Source organism: Triticum dicoccoides, chromosome 1A (assembly GCF_002162155.2).
Source record: "Triticum dicoccoides isolate Atlit2015 ecotype Zavitan chromosome 1A, WEW_v2.0, whole genome shotgun sequence".
NCBI lineage: Eukaryota > Viridiplantae > Streptophyta > Magnoliopsida > Poales > Poaceae > Triticum > Triticum dicoccoides.
The window spans coordinates 563335368-563354128 of record NC_041380.1 but is presented as its reverse complement, the minus strand read 5'-3'; the positions used below and the strand labels follow the sequence as shown (position 1 = coordinate 563354128).

The following is an 18761-nucleotide window of genomic DNA, read 5'->3' as shown; positions in this document are numbered from 1 at the left end:
CTTCAAGGACATAGTAAAATGCACTTGCCTATTTGGATCCTTTGCACAAAGAAGAAAACACCGAACATATGAATACCCAATTCACACGACTTGATTTTTTGTGTCGCAGCTCCCGTTTAGAAATCGTGTCAAACTGGAAGCAACCTTCACAGTTTTTCTTAGGGTAGTACTCTGACAGCACCCAGAGTACACTAGTAACGAACACAACAGTGCAATACACTACGACGAAACCACGCTCTGTTGAAAACGCACGGGCGGAATACAAGAACAGTGCAATACACTACGACGAAACCACACTCCATTGAAAACGCACGGGCCGGAAATACAAAGCACTAAAGAAATACTCCATCCCATAATATAAGATGCTATTACATCCAATATACTCACATATTGGATGTAATAACATCATAATATTATGGGATAGAGGGAGTAGCTGACAGGACAATTATAGTGAACTAGCTTCTAGTGACATCCAACATCATGTTAACAAGGCTAAATATCTAGCTCCATAGATAGCTAAACAACCTGCTATGAAATCCTAAACAACCCTAGAGCCTAAAATCCAATGAACAAAGTACTGTCAACAACGGCCCATAAAATATAACCTGAGGATATCTTGCCACTCCCCAAAAGGCCCCACTAACCATCGGAATATTCTTCATCGTCACTAGGCTGTTCGAAAATTTCAAACTCCCCATCACTTGCTTCACCATTATTAAGGGCATCACCTGATTTATTCTGGCCGTCTTCATTCAGTGGAAAGCTGCGCAAAACCTCCTCAAGGTATCCAGTGGAGAAGCCTTCTCCAAGTGTGTCTGATACATCTTATAGGAAAACACCAGCAACACAACTTCCAACACTCATATATTAAAAGAGAAAGGGAAAAAATTAATGCAATGCAAAGGTTCTTTAACCATGTAAAAGCCGACTCAAGGATTGAGAAAAGAAACTTTGGTTAGTAATCGCAACCTTAAGTACTGCTTCTTGTTACTCCAACCTCAAAAATGTAAAATCTGGTAACTCATTTGAAATATTTGCAAGAAAGGGAAATCACCAAGTTTACACTAAGCAACCAGAACTAGCCCAGTTCCCTTCTCCCCAGGTCATGAATTAACTGCTGCAGAAAATGAGTGAAACCGTAGCCCAACTTGTTGTGTTTGTACTCTTTGTTAACCAACATATTGTAATATTTTTACTGCTACCTTCCTTACAGGAAAAAGATGAGTGTCAGGCACAGAGAGGAATGGGCACAAAGTTGCAACAGCCTGGTACTTTTTCCCCATGAGAAATCAAATTTCATAAAATGAATTGTATTAAGGATACAGGACTCATGTAAGGCGAAATCAGGAACATCCTCGGCCTACATAGATATAGTAAACAATTAGTTACTGTAGAGCATATTATAGGGCCAAAGGTGCAAGTAGTGACACATACCATGGCTGGAGAATCATAACCATCTGATTCCTCTTTATCTTCCTCTTCCTCGTCATCAGCATCTTCACTATCAGAGTTGTTAGTGTCCATCTGATCCTCAGATCCAACATGTTCAGCAGGAGCTTCTGCAGAATAAATAGGATTTAACAAGCAGTCTCTTACAGAAATGTAGGGGAAGGCTGCGTACTATAGACCCAAAGTGGTCGGACCCTTCCCCGGACCCTGCGCAAGCGGGAGCTACATGCACCGGGCTGCCCTTTTTTTTTATGGATGTGCTTAAGTATCTCTCTAGGAAGAAGAACAAACATTTGTTCATCGAACACACGAGCTACCAATTGACCTGAACTTGTATCAAAGCCCATACAAACAGAAGTACAAACCTAGCATGCACGAAAATGGGATATAGAAACATGAACCTTGTTCATAAGCATTTTTAAGCTAGATAGTGCACTTGGGTATTTTCTACGAATTTCCTTAAAGATAGCATAGTGCTAGAAAAAGTTAGAATGTGGATAATATGTCCAGTGCAAACAAAGAGAATATTGTACTCACAGGTCAAGTTTTCTATCATGTTCTAGTACTATAAACCTTTTGGGAATTTCTCGTGAGCTCATAAGTAGTCAAACCTAAAATAGCTCCAAATGAATCTTGGTTCACAAAATTAGATTAATAAAGCCATCGAAGCAGTATATAATTAGCTCAATGAAAATTGTTTTGAACGATGCAGGTACGCAGCAAGTTCATACTGCTCAGTAAGAGGTCTACAAATCACGAAAAGCGAAACATACACTATGTCTGCAGGGTACCCAGCGGCCAGAGCCCATAAGTATTAAACAAATATGCATTTGACTAGTAGATGAGACTAAACCTTCATCAACATCTTTTCTTTCCTTCAGTTGCTCAGATCTGCAAATAGCTTCCTGCTTTTTGGACCTTTCAAGAAGTTGATGGGAACTTCTCAAAAGGGTTTTGGCATCTTCATTAGGACATAATGAGAGGAACCTTATGCATAGTTGTAACCTCAAACTTTTAATCATTGGCTTAGAAAACCAACCTGTCGAATGCTACATAGGGATTAGTTAGTTTATGCATGCAAAGAAATGTTGTTACAAGCAATGAATCAAGATTATTACACAGATTATGATCACAGCAAATTTGGGAGAACTTGGTATGATTAAAAGTGGTCGATGAAGGTACACAAGCAGAGCTGCTTGCAACAGAAAAACTACGTAGTCTGACACTTTCCCTCAACAAGACACTTACAATGATTGTACAGTGAGATTTCTGAAGGCCAGCAAAATGCCACAAAAGTTAATTCATGTCAGATACACGAGTAGATAAGTAACAGTTGATATGTTATGCCCATACAATGTTTATGTTCTTTCTATCCAAAAAAGCATCAAAACAAATATTTAGTTACTCACTGAGCAAGTTGATTGATGAGAAGGTTTTCTAATTTCGGCTTGAATGAAGTCATCTTTCAGTTCAAATAATTGCAGGAAGATGAAACTTTTCGATGGCATCCTTTCAAGCTTGCACATCTCTGACCACTTCTCAGATCTTACATGTCAAAAGAAAAGAAAAAATGTATAAGCAGGAGGGAGAAGAACAAGCAGCAAATGTAAAGGCCTTCTTATTCAAAGAGAGCAGCATTTAAACAAAGCCATTCATAACCCAAGTTTATTTGTGAACAGACAATGACACCACCAGGCACCAGAGAACACAATCATCTGGAGATATGAAGTGAGGAACTAAATATGTTACGGCAGATTTGCCCCCATAAATGTTCAACTGGATTGACACAAATAAAAGTGAAGAGCTAAGCATTTGTTCACCATATCGGGAAACTGTCAGGATTATTACATGGTTCGTGTTGTGCTCATACTAGAGATGATGCCCGTGTGTTGCTGTGGAAACTGGATGCAATTATTTCAATGAGATCTGATAGTATGAAACATTAGTATTTATATTAACATTATGGAATTGAAACATTAGTATTTATATTAACATTATGAATAAAGGAGAAGAAGTTTATCAATTTTTTTATTTTATTTAATTATTATATAGTTGTAGAATATTTATTGAATATGAGTAGCATGCATGGTGTATGCTAGCGTGGGTCTTTTCCCATGCATGGTGGCATGGTGACTTGGCATAGTTGTATGTTGAGAGAATTAGAGTTAGTGGGGATCAATTATTTAGGTATATAGGATTAGTTCTTCCCAGTGACCCAGTAGTTCAACAGAAAACCTTGAAAACACTCATAGTGGAACATGCATTACTACATCTACAGTTCAAAAGTATTTTGATAGAAACCCTTAGTGGAGAACTAGAATATGCCAAAGCCAATTTTATTTTCCTATCAGTAATGAAGCTTCAACACTTTATGCACATGTAGTGTTTGAGAATTGCACCTGGATGTATGACCTAAATTCTCATTACGGAAGTTTCACTATTTAATCACAATCAAGTCCTCTACAAAGTCCCACCCAATTGCAGTTAGAAGGTGGAATCAATTATGGTCACTATCACTATGACAAAACTTTGCAGCGTGAAGTTTGACGCACCATAACAAGTACCTAACTTAACTCCAGAACAGCTCCTACTATTACCATGTTCACCTTTTCCCACAATCAAGCTAAATTAATATATTTATCTATTTCAGTGAAGAAATACTACGTACTTCTGAGAAATCTACGTAACAGAAACATGCTTATTATTGCTCAAATCAGCAGGCTAATGTTAAGAATTGGCACATACATTCACTGTTTTGGGTACTGAAAAATGGACACAAACGTTTTAGTTGAATTGCAAACAAATCAGTATCTTATATTCAACTAAAATCTTATACAGTGGGCACTGGCGTCCATTGGATTCACACGAGGTGTGGCAGGAATTCATGATGAGGTTTAAAAAAGGTATTACATTTACTAGGTGTATCCCGTTTTGGGCATGGGCACGGAGTAGAGTGTGCATCTTTTGATCACCAAGTTCTTTCGCCAGTAATAAAAGGCTAGTAACTATATAGTATTACGAAGTATTTTTAACAACGAGACACTAATATAGGAAACAACGGGGAAGTTGAGAGACAGATCTTTTAAATAATGCAATGATATAACAGTGGCTCGAAATGCAAGCAAAAAGAAATATATGACTCACCCATTGTGCCTTTTCGTTTGAAGATTCCTTAGCTCAGGAGGCATGCGAAAATCAATTCGCTGATATCTAGCACAAGAACATCATTTTTAAAAGATTCTAAGATAGCCAAGAAATAGAGTTCCAAGACAAGAATGAAATGCATAGGTAAAGAAAGATTGTGGTCGCAAGAAATGTAGCTAAGAGATTCTCCTTTCTACAAGTTTGTTACTCCGGGTTATTTTAACATTTGACTGCAAAGCTAAAGCATGATTGTCATAAAGTTTCTTCTCCTCATACATGGAAGAAGTTACATTTTCAGGATAGGAACTCCTCAAAGAAGGTTTCTGAGAATATGATGGATGTTGTCTCTAGTTAGATGAACTATTCTTTTGGAAGTAGATTTGATCATCGATGTTACTTTTTTTTTCAAGGATACATCCAGACGGACACATAGTAGCAGGGAATAAAGGCCAAGATCTCCTGTTTGACCTTTTCTGGCTACATTGCGAGAGAAATGGTTCTGGGCGAGATACAGGGGGAGGCGTGAAGCTGGTGGCTGGCTAGGCTTTTTCCGTTCAGTGCCTTCAAAGTGTCCAGAAGATGAGCAGGATCGCAGTTCTCACGTCCCTTGAGAGTTGGCCCTCACATTCCCGAGAAGATCACCAATCAATAAGGTCGGTGCCCAGAACCGGCATCCAGCCCATCCTCATCGATGTTACTTGATTGGATTGTTTTTTTCTACAATTTAACCTTGGTTGTAGCGTTATAATATGATTGCTAACAATGTTACTAACCTTGGAATAGAGAAGTTGTGGGGCCAGGACAACAGGTCAACAGGAGATAGAGATATGCTGATCTGAATTCCAAACCAACCCAGACCTATCCAACAATCCAACACCCAGACAGCAGATGTAACCCTTATAAGTTCTAGAGGATGTATTTCAGTTACATACTTTTACCGAGAAGCAATCTAGTAATATATATTTTTCATTCTCATCTCGCTTTCTCATTAAGTAGCCCATCACCGCATTATCCATATACTAAAAGAATTGCATTTGCACTCTTCTCTTAAATTTAGCAGTAGTCTAATGATTCAACTGTAAAGGAAAAACCATTTGGCTAATGTAGTGTAGTTCAGAAAGATAAGACTTGTCAATGTTTGATAATGGAGTTCGCATTTCAAATATTTTTTTTAGGGTAGCTCATATTTCATAGGTTCTGATATGACAACTTTATGGTCATTGATATTTGCAGCTGAAAAAAGAAACATCAGAAGCATTCCTTACAATTTAAGTAATAGGCTCTGCTCTCAAAAGAATATTTAATGAATGTCAAATAAGCAAATAGTTCAACAAAGCAGTGCTTACATTCGTGACTCAGGATCTTTACGAGGATCATATTCTTTTTTGATCCAGAATTTACCAAAGGGTCCAGTAGAGAAGTAGTATCCAGCTTTAAACAAAAGGCTGAGCAAGCACACAAAAAGAAACAAAATGAATGAAGAGATGATAGTTGGAAGATGTTAAGACATATTGAAAGGCCTAAATGATTCAGGAGTTAAAGAAACAACGATACCTTTTGAACTGGCTTGTTGACACATGCACACCATCATCAATCAAACGTTCATAAAGTGACTGTCTTGGCCACACAGGACGCTCGTCAAATAATTTGCACACAGCCATCTGCGAATTCCACTCTGACGAATTCCTTGGTATGTGGTCTTCCCAGTTAACCTTCTTGGGGACAGGTAAATGGCAATTAAGGTAAACAAGGATATGCTTGAGGAAATGAGGAAGATAATTTCCTTCCTCGGAGCACTATCTAAGATTTTGCAAAGACATCCTCTTACGAGGAAAATTCATGGATAGCCACGTCAGAATAACAGAGTATAGGTCATAATGGAACACCAAGTTTTAAACATAAAGGGTCATTTATGGCAAAAAAATTATACTACCATCGCATGTCACCACTGCATTGTTCTATCTCCAAATACAAAAGGATACATAAAATTATCAGAAAATATGGGTGGTGTCATTGTTATTGCTGGTGTTCTCTTTTACCACAGTACTGTACGAGAGGCACTTATGTGTAAAATAAATGCATTGACAGGGAGCACAATTATTTATATTGGAGAAATATAAAGGAGTGCTATTACTGGGTTGCTTGTCATTCCAACTTCTGAAATAACCAACACCCTCACCCCAGCATAGCACTTCGCTTCCGGGTTTTTGGAAGAATCAATTGACTTCTCCCTTCTTCATTGATCCGGGAGAAAGGGAACCGACTACCAGTTGGGAAGCTAAACATCAAGGTTGTGGATTTATGAGGATACTGACACGCCGGAATAAAAAATGGATATAATTCAGAAAGATTAAAAAAAGGATTCCCATAAATTATGCAGAAATAATAATATAAATTCCTTAATTACACCATGGCAGTTGCTAATATGAGTTGAGATAAGAGTAAAATGTTAATGCAAGGCAGATAAACTGTGAAAACAAAAGAATTTTTTTCCCAAGAAGCATATAGAACTCTGCCCCTCAACACAAAGTCAAGACTCTAGTACGTCTCTTGATGGAACCTAAATAAACATACTAACCTCCTCGTGCAAAATGTTCTCTCTTTTCCTGTTTTTGGTCTCTTCCGTTCTTTTGCCTAGCTCTAAATTATTTTTTAGCTCTTGATTTTCTCACTCCTTGTTAGCTTACTTCAATATTCCTTCATTTTGGCTCAAAACCATAAGCTCCAACTGCTTTAATATCATACACGCAAATGGCAATATATCTTATATGCCACTTGAAGTGTGCAAGAAAGATGTTGGATCTGCCACCTATGCTTGCGTATTTTGCAGTGGCGCACATGAAACAGATGTCACCAGTGTTGTGATTCACTTCCAATGGTCAGCGCTCAGAATACCCATATTCGATGATTACATAGTGCTGACCATGACTTGATTTGAGGACAGCGGCAATGCCCCTACCTAAGGCCGAGCTCACCTACAACCCGGCCATGTCATGTGCCTTACCTGCCCCTGCCCATGGGACCTGACCTGAGACCAAGCTCCACCATCAAATGCATTTTGGTCCCTTTCTATCCTCAAATGTTGAAAGTGGCACTTAACACTAGTTACGGATGCTTCTGATGGCAATCTCAATACAATACGTGAAGTCAGGTGACAGATCCAAACATTTTATAAAACAGAGTAACATGTAAGATGTTGTCCTATGTTTATTAAGAAAGTACACAAAGTTGATGGTATAACACTAAACAAAGGATATCTTCAATGTTGAAAGGAAGTGCAAGGGTTGGTTCAATATCCATCTGCAAGCAAAGAAAAACAGTCATCACCAATGCAGTCAATAAGCTATTTCACACCAACTACAATGGACACATCTCCCAAGAGAAGGCATTGAATGAGGTAGCAGAAAAAAATGTCCTAACCGCTATTCAAGTAAGCGTGGTAACCAAAGGTGCAATGAGAGCAATATAAAAAACTTGAGTGGAATGTCTACATATGGCAAAAAGTTGTGCTATGAAGGCTGCTCCCATTTTCCTCTGAAAATGATGGGTGGGAAGCAGCCTATCTCACAACAACTGATCATACCTCACAAAACTATCAACATAAAGCAGCAAAGATATGATAGAGACTTAGTAACTAATTAGCCGCTTTCGAAGGGATAAATGTTACAGCAACAAATATAGCTGAACTTATTGCAAAGTGTAACATATGTACATATTCAGCAAATAATGTAGTGCAATACAACAAAATATAGGGTAAATCAAGACAGGGGAGTAACATTGTTCTAAATAACAGCCTTTGCGACGATGATAGCAGCTACTATGAGTTAGCCACAGGTCTATCTTCACGCTATACACATAGCATGTAGAAGGATTACTTGCTCTTTTGAGGCATCCTCACTAAGATTCATGAGCGCTTCCTCAAGAAACTATTAAGGAAGCAGGTTTGACAGCACCACTTAAGACAGATGATGTAGAGTAAACCCTTAGCAATGCCCTCAGGTGAAACAGTACAAAAATTCAGAACTCAATGTTCAGTTGTGTGTTTTCTATGACTAGCCGTATTTCCATGCGTTGCTATGGATAAATAGAAATCATATATCCCAGTTGTAACTCCTGTAGATATCATATATTTAAGGAAGGTAGAAGGAGAGATGCTGAGAGTACCACCGCTCACCAACTCCACCTTTTAAGTAAAGCCTGACTGCACATAAATAGTCATATCTATAACTGCTAAACCGCTTTCAGACCGAGCGGCATGTCTCTTACCGCTTACTGCTATTTAGAGTGTTGGTTAGCAATGTAGGGCCGAGTACAGTTTACCCAAAAGAGTAAACTGAGAAAAATGTCACAATTATATTTAGTAGACATTCATGAGAACCTAGAATCACTGCAACAGATAAGCAACAGAAAAGGTCCATGCAAGGAGGATCAACCTCCCACCGATGCCGCACAACTCCCCTTTGCATGCTCTTGGATAGTGCATTGGTCGATGGTAGAAGCCTAAAAAATTGCAGTAAATATTATTAAGCAATATTTTAATGATATATTATTTGTCATATATATATATATATATATATATATATATATATAATGGTGAAATAAAATTTTAAAAGCTAGTGGAGCTAATCCCGGAAGCTACGCAGACAACTTAGCTCCACTTTTCCAAGGGTGAGAAAGTAAGAATAACATGTTTTTATCTAGATAAAAATAATATTTGGGAGCATTCTGATCAATTCTGAAATTATTGTCGGTGCCTTAGTGAAGATTCATGTGCCCACACAACTGGTGCTACAACGTTGACCATGTGAATGAGTGTGCTGATGAAAGGCATTTGTCGGCAAAAAATCGTGCGGCACTTATAGGAAACCGAACCTACTGTCATTCCTTTACAGGTGACGAAGAAAAAAAACATGATGATTGCACAAAGCAAAAGAGACTCGTCACTGGAGATGATTTGAGAAAAAAAAAGGACTTTCAACAATTGAGTTGTTCAACTAGAAGATGAACACAACAAATTTACAAAGCTTGTTTAGGTTAGCATTGACTTCAAATATTTCAAGCCACAGATATAGTCATGGTTATTTATATATATCCAGCAGATATTTGAGGTACCAGCAGCAAATCAGATACTGATAAATACTCACACACACACACACCACCCACCCAAATTCAACGTCATTGTAAACTGTGAAACTAGGAGCACTTACGCTATGTTTGTTGGATTATCCTTTATTGCGAAGAGCGGTGGTACCAACATCATGACATCTCCATCATCCATGTCTAGACCTCCTGCCTTATCTGCCATGCAGAAGGGGAAAGGAGTGATCAGAAATGGCAACATTAAGCCATTGCATCATCAAAGTAGAGAAAGTCCGAAGGTATTCTACCAGTGCCCAAATCATCTTTAACATTGGGACAATCTAACCGTTTTCTTTTTCTCACATGAGCAGCATGAACTGGGACGACATGCTGAAAATCTGCCATGCCTGCATAAACTTGTGTATGAGCAAATTTGCGTGTACAAAATTCTGCATTCAAACACATCATTGCCTCCAAATAAAATCTTATATTTGTAACATCCATAGTCCAACATAGTGTATCATACTGGTAAACACCATATCATAATCTATTAGCTACTAGCTAGAGTTGCTCCAACTGGTCAAAAGAGGCGAGCCTTGGAACATGACAGCCGTTCCAAAGCGTAATAAAGACCAAGGCATTTCATCGAACAGGTTGTGGCCAAGCGCTCACCATCGAAATGGTAGGCGGTCCGGACGCGCGCCACCACCTCAGCACGCGGTGGCGCGGAGCCTCCCTTGGGCCTTGAGAGGCGGAGGAGCAGGCCGGTGGAGGCGCGGGGCTCGCCGAAGGTCGGGTGGCAATCGGGGTCCTCCGGGCGGAAGCGGAGCTCGAGGCGGGAGCCGGGGTCGGAACTCCGGACCTGCGGGGGATCGGAGAACAAGCGGAAGTAGGTCACTCCGCTTGCGCTGCCTGATGGAAGCGAGAGGGGTGAGGGTTCTAGGTGTGCGTACCTTGGCGATGGCGGGGAGGCCGCCGAGGGTATGGGTGGCGCGAGCGGGAGAGGAGGGGTATCCGGGGTAGTGCACGGCCAAGGCCTCCGTCCGCGGGAGTGTGCCGCTGACGGCTCCGTCCGTGATGGTGGACGGTGACTCGAGCACCGCCGCCCCCGTGGGGGCGGGGCTGGAGGAGACCATCTGGGAGGCAAAGTTAGAGGGGGTGTTTGATAGGGCGGAGGGAGGGGCGGGCGGTGGGGTTTGGCCTCCGGCGTCGCCTGCCGGGCTCGCGGACGGAGTGGAGGCGAAGGCAGGGGACCGGCGGAGAGGGTGGCGGCCGACGAAGGGGAGTGGCGCCGCGGTGGTCCGGTGGAGGACGAGGGTGTCCGGGGCCTCTTGGGCTGGCTTCTCTCGTCGAACCCACTTATTTGGCCCATTCAGGAGTGCCTCATTAGGCTGTGGGCCTGAGAAAGGTGGGCTGTCATCTAAAAGCCTGGGGGGAAATGAGCCGGCCCAGGAGGCAGCGTGCGCGTCCGTTCCCTCCTTCCTGTTTCTTTCGGGGGGGGTTTTCTGTGTGTGTTTTTTGTTACGGTTTTTTTATTTTTCGTTGTTTTCCTTTTCTCTTTTCAGATTTGACTTTCAGTACCCCTTCAAAGGATTTTTGGTGGGATTTCTCCCGGGCACGAGAGACACGGTGATTTTGTTTGTGTTTTTATTCGTAGATTTCTTTTTTCAAAATGTTTTATATTTTGAATCGTGTGTTTAAATCATGAACTGTCTTCATCATTGCATTTCTCGCATCGAGATTTCTGAAACTAGATCTTATGTTGATAAACATTTTTATGCATATCTATGCTCTCAACTAGTAGTAACTTGTGCTTACAAACTGTACTAACACGTACTTCCAAGTAAACTAATTTGTGCTTTTTGCCAAGGGCGTGCTTCACTTTTTTGAGGAAGCGTGGTTGGAGCTTACAAGCGAGGAACACAATTGCGCTTTCATGCGGAAATAGAAAAATGAGGACCAAGAAACCAGAAGACCAGAAGACCCCCAAAAAACTAAAAAAAAAGGAGAAAAAATCCACAGGCAAAAAATCAAAAGAAAAAACATAAACCAAAAAATCAGGAATCAGTAAAAAATAAAGACAAAAAAGGGGAAATGAAGAAAACAGAATCGAAAAAACCAAAAAACAAGAAACCAAAAAGATGCAAATGCACATCATGCTTCACTTTTTTATGAAGCACAACGCGGGAGCATATCCGTGCTTCACTTATGGGAGGCACAAAATCGCAAATGCGCTTCATGTGAAGCATGACCATGCTTTTCACGCGAGGGTAGTTCCTACGAAGAATCGGACTAATGACGTATACAATGGCGAAGCCACCCATTAATCGTAATGAAACTCTATGCAAAGTTTTCCCCTGTAATATGAGTTGCCACCCCTTGATCACTTATAGTATCCCAAACATCCAGCTTCATTTTCCAACTGAAATGAAAAATGACTACCGAAATTGCATTGTACACACACGGAAAGCACATGTAAACCAAAAAAACATGAAAAAATATAGAAAAGGATGCAAAATCCAGAAACCAAAAAGCCATGAAAATAGTATGCTCCCGCTGGTGCGCCCGGCGTGCGGCACTTGGTTGTGGATGGGCGCACCACTTGAAGCGCTCGCAGTCCACCAAAACGTCCGTTGTGGGAGCCTTCCAGGGGCACCCCTGATTAGGTGCCCCCGTTTGATATTCACTTGGCGACGGCAATCATCATACCCTGGGAGCAATTAATTGGGTTTCCTTTTTCATCTATGCTTGTAAATGACCATTTGCTATTTGATGAATAAAGTTCTATTGTTGTAAAAAAATGTGTACCACTTTCTAAACAATGGGGGTGCACGTGCGGGGTCAGTCTCTGCGCACGGAAGCGCTCCAGCGGCTTTAGGTGGTGTGTCCTATCGCCGCCACATGTTGCACGCTAAACGCTTCCCAGTTAGGCACATTGTTTTTTTTCTTGTTTTTTCTCGGCTTTCAAGGTTTTTCTTTTTCTTTTCTTTTTTGTTTCTCCATTTTTTTGGTTTTTGTCTATCAGAAGCGTCGACGTGTTGTGCTTCAGCGTGAAACAGAATGTGCTTCCACCCGAAGCATCGTTGTGCTTCATCCCCATGGGATCACAAGTATGCTTTGCATGGGAGCATAGGTGTGTTTCCTCACCAAGCACAATTTACTTTGCATTGGGGGCACAATTTACTTTACGTTGGGAACACTATTTTGCTTCACCACCACGGGAGCACTCCCGCGAGGAGCACAAGTGTGCTTTCTCGCGGGAATAAAGTTGTGTTTCTTCTTGTGAAAGCACAATTTAGTCCTAGTTGAGGGTACAACACTGTAAGCACAATTACTACTGGTTGGGAGCACATATTTGACTAAAATAGGTTTGTCGAAACCTATCAACATGCGATCTACTTTCAAAAACCTTAACTCGAGAAATGCAATAGTGTAAACTGTTCATGATTTGGGGGCATGATACGAGAGATAAATTGTTTTGGAAAAATGAATCTACGAGAAAAGAACACAAACATCAATCTCTCGCCCAAACACGCGGGGTGAGACCCCTCTCATTTATGCCAAATCCTAACAAAATAATTTCATGTCAAAAAAAAATCCTAACAAAATAATTTAGGCACTTAAAAAAAATTGGCAACAATGTTGTCAATAGCAATGATAATCATCAGACATTTGAAGAAACTCTAGATGCGGCCGTAGATGCTCTAAATCCTCGGGGCATTGAGGACACGTGAAAGTAAATGATGGAAGAGGATACAACATCAACAATGCTACTACCGTCTGGAAAGATCTGACTGGACAGCGAAGCCATGAAGCCACAAGATCCGCCGACCGCCGATCAATTACTACCCTGCATCGGAAGTCAAAAAGAGTAGCCGCTCAACCTGAACGATGGAATGCAAGCTGCACCAACAACTGTGACCACACTAGAAGAAGAGATGGCGTGAGCCAGGGCGCGGGCTCGATGATTGGGCCTCCCCACGGATGCTTACCCAAAAGATCAGTACATGAAGTCCACGGTGGTCACGCAAGGAGGCAACATATTACTATTTGCTTTTGTCAGATATAAGAATGACTTGATATGCAGCTACCATTGGCCTCCATGCATCACTCAGAACTGTATGATAAGTTTCATGAAACCAGGCGCATGACGGTCAAGCTACAAAATACGTAACATCTACGAGTAGCAATCATAGTAAAGATAACAGACGTACTAACAAAAGCACGTGAACACTTTTTCTTTATAGTAGATTACATACATGATGAATGCATTGGAGTTATGAATTGTACCAAAATCAAGTTCCACAATTTATATTCCAAGTTGGAGTTCTGCATTAATATTGTATCAAAATCAGATTTCCAAAATATATATTCCGATGAATCGTCCCACTCTGCGCAAGGAAATATCAGACAATGTGCCATACTATCATCATCCAACAACAATAACTGGAGTACCTGATAAACGGCTGAATCGACAGCTACGCCTGTCCTTCAGAGCTAGCTACCTGAATCCTGACTAAGTTCGGTTGTAGGTCTTCTTCACGCAAGACATGGCACGTCTGAAAGTAATTCAGAGAGCACTGGATTCATCTGGCAGGTGCTTCTTGATACGACCGTAGAGACGGGGGATCTGGGGTCCCTTGAGGCGCGGAGCCCCGGCGAAGGCACGGCGGATGGTGATCTTGGGCCGCTTGACGACCCTCCCCTCCGCCGCGGCGGCCAACTCACGCTGGCGGCGGCGCTCGGCCTTCGCGTGCGCCCGCTCCAGCACCTGCTTCATCTCTCCGTTCGGCTCCTGGAACACCATGCGAGCGCGGACGAACGGGATGGGCTTGTCGTAGTCGGGCCTGGGGCGGGGCGCGTCGGAGTCTGACTCGGGCTCGGAGAACGCGCAGTAGATAACGATCTCGTCTTCGTCGTCGCTGATCTGGGGCGTGCGCTCGCCGCGGGCCTGAGAGTCGCCGCCCACCTCCATGGCTCCGCCGGCTAGGGTTTGGGGGACTTCCGTGTGATTCGACGATTGGGGAAAGAAAGAGGAGCTTATGGAGTTTTCCCTCGTTTATTTCCGAAACATCCTTTTGTACATAACCGGTCCTGATTCAGGACCCTTTACTCTGCGAAATATGTTGCCAAACACTCGCCTTCACAAAAACTGACGAAATAGGCTTCGCTCTGTTATATAGACTAGTAGAACGCCTGTGCGTTGCTACAGGCCTGCGATGCATATAAATGATCAAAGAAATGATTAAGGCATATACAATTGTTCTCGAAACAGGCTTTCACCTCGCTTTATAAATAAAGCAACAATTATACAAAGTACACGGCCGAACAATACAAAGTGGTGAGGTAACCCTCTTATAAAACCGATCTCAGGATAATCGGGAACGCAGACCGCAGGAGACTACGAAACCAGAAGATAACACAGGAAGACCTGAGAACACCGCTACACTACACCCTAGAACACCTAGGCTCCACGACAACACCCTGAGGGGGAACGGCGCCATGAGTCGCCGCTGTTGAGTCCAAAGGACAAGAGTTTTCACCCGGAACTTAGGCACAAAGAGGAGCACCACGATGACGAACTTCCAAAAAGATAACGGCGCCCACGAGCGTTGCCATAGCCGGCGACAAAGCGCAGAGCTTTCGCTCGGCAGCTCCCTGATGCCACCATGAGGTCTTCAAGAGAGCGTGTGGCGAGTCCAAATCCCCAGATCCAGATCGGGGCGCCGCCACTGCCAAAGACAAATGGTTCGCCTGAGCCACCCACCGCTACACCCCTTGCCGCCCACACGACCAAGATGTATAGCCACCACCGCCGCCATGGCGCCCGCCGAAGAGCCAACCAAGCGGACGACCTTCCAGGACCGCCGCCCCGACATCCAAGCCACGAGACATTGCCCACCGCCCGCTTCAAAATGCGCAAACCGCGGCAGGAGAAGCCCGGCATCAGCCATCGAGCCAGGGTCAGCGCCACCATCGTCGGGGCGCCCACGTCTGCAATCCCACCAATCCCAGTTGACCGGGGGGACATGACTCTGTGGCTGCCGACGGCCATCGTTGAGCAACCCACTCATACGAATAAGACTAGAGAAAGGTAAATTTGCAACCAACTACAAATGTAGTCAATAATGACATATAGTATCAATTTATGATCACGAATGAGCAATACTTGTGCTTCTCAGGGTGAATAGAAGACAACACTCAACACAACTTCGACCAGAAGATGGAACAGTTAGGGAAGAACACAACATCGGGTGGTTGGGAAGGGCCGCGGTTGGGCAGGTCTTGAACCAGATGTCGGCATGGTCCTGGACGGCTGCCAATGAAAGGGATTCTATCAAATGAACAAGTGAAAAGGTCTAGCTTAACTGACAAAATCATAAGACTAGAGAAAGGTAAATTATAGAAATTAAGACACTTGAAGAACCTGGAATCAACCTTGGTTTGCAATGTCTTTCATCATTTCTAGCTTTTCATGTTGCCCATTAAAAAGAATAACCTCCATGGAATCTGAACACCTGGGATCCAATTTTTTGCTATTGATTAATCATCTAATTAATAATACATGTAATTTTTTTGACCTAACCCTTTTGTCACCCTCTGCGTGAACTTCTTACCATAATGGTTATTCACATAGATCTCAACAATTGGTCCGACTTGCCGTCTCGCAACAATGCAACATGAAACCTCTGATAGTCCTTTCTGCGGGGAGGATAGTCCAGTATTCTTTGAACAAATCATACGCGATATATTTGATGGTCCTTATGCTCATATTGGTGTTGCCTTGGAAATTAGCATCCAGTGCACCAATTTAGTGGATCCGCTAGTCTGCAGAGAGATTCAGTCTGGCTATCTAGAAGATGATATAGAAACAAAGTATCAAAAGCCAATCCATCAAATAATTAATTTTAAAACCTCCGCAATCTGCAAAACGGACAGAAGTATGAAAATATCAATGAAATATTATCTAACTACAAAATATTATCTATCAAAAGAAAAGAAAAACGTTTAGATTCAGCCGGATGAAATCTCTCTCCTGTAAACCTCTCTCTCCGCGCACCACGTGTCCCTAGGCCCACCCTACCGCTTGCTTCCCCTCCACCTTATCTTCTCCACGAAGTCCATTGTCCACCAGCTTCTTTTCCTCTTCTCGTTCGTCAGCTTCTTTTCCTCTTCTCGTTCGTCAGGCAGCAGAGAGACAGCATACAACCAACGCCACCGCAGTGGAGGAGAGGGACTACCCGTCGGCAATGGCTGCATCGAAGCTCCGCCGTGGTTGCATCGTAGAGCCGCCGGAGCTGCATAGCAGCTTCCGTCATCGTCGCCGCACGCTACATAGCAGCTTTCATCGTCGTCGCCGCGCTGCGTTCGTAGCTTCTGCCATGGCCGTTGCCGGAGCTGCATCGTTGCTTCCCCGCATAGCAGCTTCCGCTGTCGCAGTCGCCGCCGCACGCTGCATAGCAGCTTCCGGTCGCCGTCGCCGCCGCACGTTGCATTGCAGCTTCCGCCATGGCCGTCACGTGCTCCGTCGCAGCACCTGTCTTCGCCGGCGCTGCATGGCAGCTTCCGCCGTCGCCGTTCGCCGTCGCCGCCGCACGCCGCATAGCAGCTTCTGGTCGCCGTCGCGCCGCACGTTGCATTGCAGCTTCCGCCATGGCCGTCACGTGCTCCATCACAGCACCTGTCTTCGCTGGCGCTGCATCGCAGCTTCTGCCATGGGCCACCGCGCGTTGCGTCGCCACAGTTATCGCGGTCGGCACTGCATCACACGATCCACCATGATTCGTCGCAGCTTCCGCTATGGGTCGTCGCACACTGCGTCGGAACACCTGTCGCCGCCGGCGCTGCATCACAACATCCGCTGTTGTCTTCGGCGCTGCAACGCAGCATCCCCCACACTGCGTCGTAGCTTCCGCCGTCATCACCGTGTGCGTCGAAACATCCGCCATGGCTGGCCGCCGCGCGCTGCGATGCAACATACGTCGCTGGCCGCCTGCATTGAGATGCAACATCCGTCGCAGGCCGCCTGTGCTATGATGCAGCCCTCACTGGCGTTTGCTACTGTTGGCGACGTAGCAGCGAACTGTTGCGTGTGCTCGGGAAGAAGAAAGCGACGGGCCGACTAACTCGGGGGAGGAAGGAAGCGACTAAGCGTTGACCCATCCAACAGCTTATGTAGGATGGATCGGATGGCCACCGACCCGACTGATTGTCGGATGATTTGTAGCAGCTGCCAAAAGAAAATATTAACTACTCCCTCCGTTCCTAAATATTTGTCTTTCTAGACATTTCAAATGACTACTACATACGGATGTATGTAGACATATTTTAAAGTGTAGATTCATTCATTTTGCTCCGTATGTAGTCATTTGTTGAAATGCCTAAAAAGACAAGTATTTAGGAACGGAGGGAGTATCTTAGAATCTTTCAGTGATAATGTACGTACAACAATTGCTATTAGAAAACACCCTACAACATTACTGATATTATATGTTCATCACGGAACGGCGGGATCTAGGAAGTTGGAGGCCCTGGCGATGGAGCAGTGAGGGGCAAGGCGTGCCAAGATGACGGCGAACACGGGTTTATAGAGATTCTCACCTTGTACCCGATCTCCGTGCCTCCGCAAGCTTCTCAACCTCTGTCTTCGGGATGCATTCTCTTCTTCCCCTCCTCTCCCAGTCATGTGTGTGGTTCACTGCAGTATATGCAAGTATGCAGATATATGCACAAAATTCAGGTTCAGAACTTATAAATAAAATATTGCATTACACGTGAACTCAAGAGACAAACATTAGGAATTCAGAAATAGAGAAACTTAATTTCTTGTTCAATCAACACACGAATTCGAAGAGGAATGGGAGAGGGTGAAGCCGGAATCAGATGGGACGACATGGACCTTGATAACGAATCTCGCGACGGCGACAGTCACGTGAACGATCATGTTGATCTTGCAGCTGGTTACCCACTGCAGGTCTTGTGCTCTACCATCAGCGGTTGTCGCAAGCACAGTCCGCGCGCCCCGCCACGAGCGGTCAAGCACTGCCGTCCCCACTAGGCAGCCCCACGGCATGCCGGCCGCCGTCACT

General features: G+C 43.6%; 1 protein-coding gene across 1 annotated transcript; it reads right to left on the bottom strand.

Moving 5' to 3' along the window:
* Positions 1-430: 430 nt before the first annotated feature.
* Positions 431-10990, bottom strand: LOC119290597 (general transcription factor 3C polypeptide 5-like). Its single transcript, XM_037569227.1, has 14 exons — positions 10626-10990; positions 10345-10534; positions 9981-10079; positions 9801-9891; positions 9027-9093; positions 7851-7893; positions 6148-6319; positions 5940-6038; positions 4594-4659; positions 2859-2994; positions 2303-2498; positions 1435-1559; positions 1324-1360; positions 431-815 (listed from the first exon to the last, which is right to left on the bottom strand). The coding sequence occupies exons 1-14, from the start codon at positions 10806-10808 to the stop codon at positions 640-642; spliced, it is 1680 nt and encodes a 559-aa protein (XP_037425124.1). The 5' UTR covers positions 10809-10990; the 3' UTR covers positions 431-639.
* Between the last annotated feature and the right edge of the window lie 7771 nt (positions 10991-18761).

Excerpts from the sequence above, each read along its gene's own strand:
- LOC119290597 (XM_037569227.1), bottom strand. The coding sequence starts at position 10,808 with ATGGTCTCCTCCAGCCCCGCCCCCACGGGGGCGGCGGTGCTCGAGTCA. Across the intron at positions 10,535-10,625 it reads GCCTCCCCGCCATCGCCAAG|GTCCGGAGTTCCGACCCCGG; the intron begins GTACGCACACCT and ends GATCCCCCGCAG. Across the intron at positions 9,892-9,980 it reads TAAAGATGATTTGGGCACTG|ATAAGGCAGGAGGTCTAGAC; the intron begins GTAGAATACCTT and ends TCTGCATGGCAG.